This window comes from Morone saxatilis, unplaced genomic scaffold (assembly GCF_004916995.1).
Source record: "Morone saxatilis isolate NCDOM2014 unplaced genomic scaffold, NCSU_SB_2.0 Contig17, whole genome shotgun sequence".
NCBI lineage: Eukaryota > Metazoa > Chordata > Actinopteri > Moronidae > Morone > Morone saxatilis.
Window position 1 is genome coordinate 26,136,949 of NW_023339729.1, and position 9,019 is coordinate 26,145,967.

The 9,019-nt window shown below is 43.3% G+C and overlaps 1 protein-coding gene across 1 annotated transcript in view; it reads right to left on the reverse strand.

Annotated features, from left to right (window-relative positions):
* Positions 1 to 4,390: 4,390 nt before the first annotated feature.
* The window catches only part of LOC118326670 (serine/threonine-protein kinase MARK1-like), a gene marked incomplete at its 5' end in the record, with an annotated part of 10,482 nt that continues 5,853 nt past the window's right edge, over positions 4,391 to 9,019 (reverse strand). The window contains 7 exon segments of the mRNA XM_035659707.1: positions 4,391 to 5,698; positions 6,384 to 6,650; positions 6,729 to 6,878; positions 6,951 to 7,036; positions 7,900 to 8,033; positions 8,111 to 8,252; positions 8,438 to 8,550. Of these exon segments, the coding sequence (XP_035515600.1) occupies positions 5,356 to 5,698; positions 6,384 to 6,650; positions 6,729 to 6,878; positions 6,951 to 7,036; positions 7,900 to 8,033; positions 8,111 to 8,252; positions 8,438 to 8,550 (1,235 nt within the window).

The window sequence follows — 9,019 nt, forward strand, 5'->3', positions numbered from 1 at the left end:
GCAGTTTAACTTTTCTTTTAACACAAAAACTCAATGTGGAGTTGGTTTATTCAACTAATAATCATTAAAGAAAGAGTTCTTTTCATCATCAGGTCGTTAAACTGAAACTAACCAACCTGATGAGCCACAAACATCAGCTCCTTTTAGTAGTTTAGAGTATGTGGATTCACACCTTTATTCTGAAGGAGCTTCCTGTTGGATTTAGCCTCTGATTTGAAATTTTTAGTTCTTTAATATTTCTGCTTGCTGATGAAAGATGAAGTTAAAGTTGATTCTGACGACAACCACAATAAAAAGGAGAAGTTGGTTCACATTTCACTTTATTGTAAATTAATCTTTCAGACAGAAATGAAACCACGGCCAGTCCAGTCATTTTCCAGGACTTTTTCCAGGCTACATTTAAGAATTCCAGGATTATTTTATTTCATTTTTTCCTGAAACTAAAAAGAAAAAGTGGTTTCTGATTTGAGCACAAACAAACTGCAGTGCAGAGGAGACGCTGTACATACAGAGCTTTAGCCTAAATGTTGCTAACAGGAAGTAGCTGAAGTTGTAGCGCTGTACAGACAGGAAGCAGACTGTGGGATATTTTTATAGTGAGGATGAGGATTGGATTTTCTACATGCGGTGCAGCGCTCGGCTGTTTCTACATTTCATTCCCTGTTTTTTTTAACCATCTTTCTGTGTGATTTTGTACTTTCTGGGCGTGATGTGAAGCTGTGGGTCGCAGTGAACATCGAAGGGAACGCAGTGATTGTGTTTTGCGCTGTAGACAAGACAAACTGCACTCACCTGCTCTGTTCCACGCTCCGCTCCTACAGCTCCTCACTCTGGGTTTAAATATGAACCTCGGGAGGCGTGATGTTGATCCGGCTGTTCACACCAAACTGTCCACCTTCCTGTACTCGCACAGTGAATATTCTCCCTTTATTCTGTCTCACTGCGGCAGAATGAGCACTAAATAATCCGATGTTTCTGTGATTTAATGTCAATAAACAGTTCAAAAAGATGCTGAAATAACGATTTGTAAAAAGTCTGAACTCGTACTTTGTCGGACGGTCTGCGAGACAACGAGCAGACTACTTTTAAAATGCTTGTTTTTCTGAATGGAGTTTGGTTGATCAGAGCTATGCTAACTTAGTTTATAGTGAAGTAAAACAGACAGCTGGTATCAAATAACACACATATACACATATACATACAGACACATATTTTCTGTCTTTTTCTCTTCCTTTTGTCCAACAATCTCCTGTTCCGTCTGCTCTCTGTATCAATATGAAGTACGATCCTATATCATGTTCACTTTGCGTTACCCAGTGCAAATTTCTGGATCGACTCTGTACGTAATATACTTACGGAAATAATTGTACTTGTGTTTGGTGTGAGAACACAATCAGTTATAGACTGTATCATCAGTCCATGGGCCAGACCTAAAAATTGGACATAGCTATCAGCAAAGGTTCAATGGTCCTAGGTCCGACTTTAATCGACCTGTCAAAAAAGACATATTAGATCGGTTCATGTACAGAGAACAGCGGCAGTAACCTGGATGTACCCCAGCAGAATACACCAGGTCACAATCTCTCACCTTATGTGTACAACATTGTTAGCTAACTCCTAAAAAAAAAAAAGTTAGTTTTTACATGAACTCACATCAACATGTTGGATGAGATTAAAAGCAATAAACCAGATACATTGATCTGGCAGCTGGTTATTTAGCTAGAAATCACCAACTAATGTTAGTAATTAGGTTTGTTTTTAATATCTGAGTGTTTTATCATATTGGCCAATACTGCTATATATTTAATATATAATATTTTACCTTTTAGCAAAAAATTGCAGCTTCTGTGATTTGGATATTGCATTTGGCCATATTATGATTTCGATAAGATTTCGATTAATTGTGAACTGCAACGACTATAACTGTATATCTTCTCCTCCTTGTATTGTATTTTGTTGTTTATGCTAACATTGATGTACATGTGTCTGAAATAAACTGAAATTGAACAGCTGTGATGACAAAATGACACAAATTGCTAAAATGTTTAATTTATGTGATTTTTATTTAAAATGAATCCGTCATGGCTACACTGGACTTCTGCTACTTTCTTGTTGGTGACGCATCGGGGTCAGTCACCTGGTACAAGTTTCTATCTGAGAGCTGAGGTGAAGGCTATTTTCAAGTAAGAGGCTCAGATTTACAGTCTTTCCCTTGTGGCATGAAGGCAGCGCCAATATTCACACCTTCTAAACCAGAAATTCCACCGGGTGCAGCTTTATGACGTGGACCCCAGCGAGAGTATCTGAGGAGCGAAGCGTCTTCAGAGCGTATTCCTGCCCAGCAGCATCGACTCGTGCAGTCTGCACGGGGGATTTTATTTTAAAACTGGACCGGATTCTCTATGGCGTGATCTGCTTGGTGCTGCTCGACGAGGGTGGGTCGCAAAATAGATCACACTGTAAAAACAAACAAAACAAAAAACCCAAAAAATGTTTAAAAGCAACATTAAAGGCAGCCGCGCCTGGTGGAATTTGGGGTGACCTCTCTCATTCGTCTCCCCCAGAGGCGAAACGTTTGCATTGTTTGTACCTTCCTGGTTTTAAGTGCTACAACATACAGTACAAAGCGTTCTCGGGTTTCAGTAACGATGGAGAACCATTGCACGGTGAACCCTTGGGACCTCGTCACTATTAGAGCAGAGCTGGTGAGACGCTCTGCTGATGTACAGGCAAAGACTAGTGGGAACACAAGTCAAAATATACAGAAAAAGAAAAACCACAAACTGCTCATTTCCTCTGGCACCAGAAATACAAAGCAGTACACTGAGAAGGCATTGAGTGGTTGAGGTTGAGGAAGCAACAAACAGGCTCAAAGGGCAATTTTAAAGGGAAAGTCTGGTGATTTTCTGTATTTCTCTTCTTGAGACTCAAACTAACAGTGGACTAACAGGTAGTGTGTATCGAAGCCTGATACCTCTCCTTCCTCAGTGCCACAGAGTTCCATTGTGTTAGAAACATATCAGTGAGACATATTCATTAATTCTTGCTGCCAACTGATGGCTGCTTTACTCCAAACTATTTGTTTGTATAAATCTCATTGTATTGATATTAGTTGGGACAGGGAACACCCAAACTGGGATGCCTGGTCAACATACCAGAGGACCAAATGTAGACTCATCCGCCACTGAAAATAGTCCCCAACAAATGCACTATTTCTTCATGTTTGAGAGACGTCGAAAAAAATCTTCATGTTTGTGAGATGTTTTTTAAAGATGTGTCCTCTGTAGGAACCAGTGGGCTAAGAGTCGCAGATAAGCACAGGGATGGTAGTGATAAAGATAGAAAAACACCAGACTGGTCCTTTAAGTTTGAATGTGACAGGAAATGAGAAAAAACACAAGTTGCAGCTCTGGTTTTATCTCACTGCTAAAAGTTTTGAGAAATAAGACAAAAATAATTTCCAGTAGGGGAAAACAAACAAAGAATGTACACAGTGTGGACCAAATAAAAACTGTACACAAACTAATCAATACTATACCTGCACAGATTCACCTGGACAGGTATCGTTTCATACCGCAACAATAACTCAGCAAAGAATAAAATAAAAACACATTCGGTTCTGTCAGCTGTAAATGTGTAAAAAGATTTAAGGAGCTTTACAGTTTGTGTTTGAACCACCTGAAACAGTTGTTGAGTCCTGACATCATTCCCAAGAGCTCCAGTATTATTGCAATATCAACATCAGCCAGCAGGGGGAGTAAAAGGGATCGCTGCTTCAGGAGGTCAGAGGTCATAGGCATCATGTTTCACTACTTGATTGTTCATCATACGCCATGACTCATTACCTCCACTGTGAGCTGTGCAGCTTTTTTGGAGTAAAAAAACTGAAATTGAAACAGTTTCAACTTGAGAAAATATATGTTGTCCTCAGTGTGCTGTCTTCACGTCTTAGCACTGAATTTATGCAATGGCGCCACAGCAGACTGTCATACATTGACTGTTGATCCAGTCTGAAGCACACATGTTTACCATCACGTTTAGATCTCTTGTGCTTTTTAAGCCTCTAGATTTGAACCGGATGAAGGAGTTTAGTCATCGGGACGTCTGGATCTTAAGTTATCGAGAGAAACAAGCTGAGGCTAAGCGTTAGCAGCAGCTCGCTCGCAGCCCCTCCGGGACGTCCTTTGTCTGTCCAAACAGCGTGGGAGAAGCAGTGATTTTAAGGTGGAACTGCTTTTATTCAGTGTGTTTATGGTTTAAATCAGCAGGTCTGTTTGTTTGGAGAGGAGGGAGACCTCTGTGGATAATTGGCTCCCGGTAGAAACCTCCTGAAGCCATGAACACTGAAGGAATCGCTAAACCGGAGGAAGCTGACTGCAAAGACCCAATGGTGGTGAAGACAACAACTCCCATGGATCCCACGCTGCTTCCCACCTCATCAAAATTTCATCTTTTGTTGTTGTTGAGAGAGCCCCTAGTGGCAGAAATTACACATTGTATGTTTAAGATTAACAATTAAGCTAACTGGCTAGCTAGCTAACTAGTTTGGAGGTTGAGGCAACAAACTGAACAAATTTTACACCATCGGGAAGCAATGAGCAGGTTAATGTTTGATGAATATTGTAGCTACATAATGCTACATAAGCTAGCTGTTGCACTGTTGGAGCATTAGAGCTGCACAGGTAGAGCAGAGGTAATGTTTCACTGACTGTTTACTTGCACTCCATAGACCAGATTAGCAATTAGGTTAAAGCAAAAAATTGAATAATATGCACTGGAATAATAGTATAAGTCAGTTTACATGCAGCTTGTTCATATTTCTCCCAACATACTGCTGCATACAGCTACTTTCTTATTCTGGCTATCTTATGCAAACTGATTAGTCCTCCCAAACATATACCTGTGCAAATCAGCTTTAATCCCCTCGACCTGATACCAAGTTTCCATGTCAGTGTTTCAAACTTACCAAGATTTTGTAAAATCTGAAGTGCATGTAAACAGTGATAAACCAACATAAAGTCAGTAGGTAGTGACAGACGGATTTTAATGTCTCATCCTCATTAGATGTCTGTTCTGGGTCGGTGGATCACTCAGGGACCGCCACCTTCTGAATATCTGAGCTGTCACGTTTTAATATTTGGTTTTTAACTGGCAAACACTTAGTGATAACATTAAATAGTAAGTGTGTTGAGTATAATAAGGTGTATTTTCTCTGAGTCATACAGCAGTTAGCGAGGAGTAGTGCTGGACCGAATGGCCGCCTTCACTCTGTGAGGCGTCATTCTGCAAAGACGAGGAGCAGAGATATTTTCCTCGCAGTGTTTGAAAGATATTTTCAGAATAACTGGAAGTCGTTCACAGCCTGAGCTCGTTGGCCACTTTGGAGGCGATGTTTTTGAAGGCGATGGATGTGCCTGAGATCCTTTTAAACCGTACGCCGTTGAGCGAGAGGCGGGGCAGCTTGCACACCTCGATCTCCCACTGGACCAGACTGTCCTGCCGGGCATCACCGTGCACGCAGAACAGCGAGTAGCGCTCGCGTTGCTCGTAGTCACAGTTGTTGGCATCCAGGATCCTCCGGATCTCCTTCATCATGTCCCCGGGCTCCATGGAGGACGTGGTCTTCATGCTCCAGGTGAAGCGCAGGGAACGAGGCTTGGAGTCCCGGCCCTCGTCTTTGGGCTCACCTGATAAACTCCTGGAGGAAATAGACCCAACAAACCGACAGCATTAACAGATATTCATCCAGCATCAAGCCAGAAAAGTTTGACCAATTACCTGGATTGCCTGCATCATGTGGCTCACACTAGAGGCCGAGCTGCTCACTTAATGTTAAGCCCTCCACTAACTGGAATGGGGATATGATTATGTAGTCGTGCGGCTCTTCTAAACTTTCCAAATGTTATCCGACCGAATGGATCAAATTCTGATAGTGAAATAAGTCATTCCAAACAATGTTGATGCTCAAAAACTGTATCTGCTGTCTTACAACCTCTTATATTTTCACAATAGTTTTACAATATAACCTTATGGGAACAAGTCTTTTTGGATCAGTGTGCATCACATGACACCATTGCTGTAATTACACGGTTCATCTGCTATCTCACACTGGCCTCAAAGGCCAGTGCTCTTTCTGGTGGGTTGGGTTTAAACGTGTCGAGTTGTGCTGAGATGCATCCAAGATTAACCTTCTCTAGAGTTGGCCCAAAGCATTCAATTCCTCACGTTTATAACAAATCGAGAACGTGGTATCTACCTTTCTATATCTTTGTATCTGTATAAACCAAATACTGGAAAGTTTGGCCAGGTCATGTGGAACCCCATCAAGTAAGTGACTTAAATCAAAAACACTGGATCTGAAGGACTCCCTGACCTTTACTGACCTGCGTACAAACTTCGAGGTGATCTTGCCGATGAGGGATGTAGAGGTGCCACGGCGGGGGGAAGCCAGCGATGCTGTGGCGTGCTGCGACAGGCTGGGCGAGGCGGGCGGGCCGTTGTAGGTGGCGGGTCGCCGGTCTCTAAGCTGAGCGCCATGGAAGGTGGAGCGGCTGGAAGAACCGCGGGGGAAACGGGTTCGGTCCGGCGTTGCGCTACTGCTGCTGGTGATGCTGAAGGCTGAGGGTGACGACGGAGGCTGCTGGGGGGAGCTGAGGTTGGGGGGAGAGGGGGATGTTAAGAGGGCATTAAAGCTTTAGGAGAAAGAAAGTGGCGGTCCTCTGATTCACCTCTGATACTCTACGTTGTCATCGATGGGGGGCAGGCAGGACTTCATGGGATGTCCCGAAGCTGACATGGACTTGACATGACGGGGGCGCGTGGAGGAGACAGTTGCTCCCGGCGATGGGGAGGGGGATGCTGCAGGTACCTCGGGTAGACTGAAACAGAAATGGATTAGTTATTGATTTGGAGAGTAACAACCTGTGATCAATGAATACTCCCAGAATTACCTGCTGTCCTTCCCGTTGGGAACAGCAGCCGAGTGGCGTTCAGTACTCGTCCTCTCATTAACGTACGTGTTCCTCCGAGTTATGCTCTGTAACACAGCAGCAGCAACAAGTCAAAAACCAGAAGTGCCGGTACTTCGTGTTGGCCGTTTCATCAATGAAATACAACTGTAGCAAGTAACTCACTTTCACTGTCCTCATTTATATTTAAAGACGCTACAAATTATATCCAGCTATAAAAAAAAGCTTTAGAAGCCAGCTGTAGATGCAGCGGCTGGTAGCTCATTTTAAACAGCTGGAGAGAGTATGCCGACCTTCCGGTAATATTAAACAGCTTCGTCTTTCCCTCTTTGAGAGTCCAACAAAGGCTCCGTAAACACGTCGGCATATTCATGAGATATTTATGGGTGATTGTGGTAGGACACTGGGAGTGTTTTACTTTTGGAAATGGACTGCAAAATAAACTCGTAGTGGAACTTTGAGTTGGATTATTTCTGTTTTTGGATTTCTGGTTTATTTTGTTAAAATCTTGAAAAAGATAACTTCGATTTTGACTTTTGTGTTTGTGTTCATGTGAATTCAGTGTAAGGGTGTGTATCCTTAGGCGAAGATTGATTAAAACCCTTTTAAGGAGAAAAACCTGGCTGGCACCCTTAACTAAATATAATGTAAAAATTAGAAGCAGCAGGTCAAACTGTTGGTGTGCGCTGCGTGCTTTTATAGATCAGAATCACTGAGGTTTATAAATGAGGGTCAGATGTACGAAATGAACAAATAACGTTGCTGATTACAGTCTGAAGGTGTCAAACAGTGAGCAGATTAATACTCATCTGTCCAAATGGAGGTCAGAAAGTGTTGATTCTATATGTGTGTGCTGTTTGACCTTTAAACCTGGTCGAAACCTGGGATCCATACCAGGACCTGGTTTAGACCAGAATCTGAATACTCTCACCCCCGAGGCTGTGGCTGACCTCCTGCGGTCTGGAGCTCCCATGGGTGAAGCCGGCTCTTCCTTCCTGTCGCTTTCCACACTGTTGGCGTGGGAACGCTTGGTGTAGGAGACAGGTGGGGGGATAGAGGGCGCCACTGAGACACAAGACAGAGGGCATTCAAAGACTTTCCCCTGATATGTGAGTGTGAATGCTGCGTGGACAGAAACTCACCGTGGTCACTAAAACGCCGCTGCTTCTGATTGGTCGATACGTTGCGAGGGTGGGCAGGGGACTGACCGGAGCCGTTGAGCTCGCTGCTAGGTCGTGTCCTCTGAACCAGGTTACTGCTGGACAAAGATGCACTGCCTTCAAACTGGTGGAGAGAGACACAACAGAGGGGGTTTCAGTGGATTCTGGTGAGATGAGGACGGAGCTAGGCTAGCAGTTTCCCCTTGGTTCAAGTTTTTGTGCTAAGCTAGGCTAAACACGTCCTGATCTGTACCAGACTGAGAGATGAATCTGATACCTTAGAGATCAAGAGGATTTCAGTGAACAAACCTCAGCAGGTTTCCTCCCCAGCAGCAGGTATATTGCCGTCACCTCGTTGTACTTTGGACCGTCCAGCGCCTTCATCACTTCCTCCTGAGGGAATCCCATCGTCCCCATCAGCTCTGATTGGTCAGAAAACACACAGCACGCTCAGCGTTGGTTGATGCAGAAACAAGACTTAAAGGGCCGTCCACAGTGAGAACGATGGCGATGTGAGCGACCGCACTAATCAACGGTGACCCGTCACCACTGTCGTTATAGTTCTAGCATGGACTGACCCGTGGAAAATGACACACGCTCCCCTGAAGGTTAACTTTGAGACATTTAGGAGGGAGCTGTAAAAAATATTTTGTCTTATTTATATAGCACCTTTTAAAACCAGTTCAAAGTGGTCCACCAGATAAAGAAAGTGATGAGCCATGAAATGTAATATAAATATTATATTATAAATATAATTAATAATAAAAGTACCATAATAAGAGCAGAACAGAAGCCATACAAATCAAATCAAATGGATATTCATTTAATAAAATAGAAAGGGGTACGTGTGTGTGATGTGTGAGTGTGTGTGATGGGGTGTGTGTGTGTGTG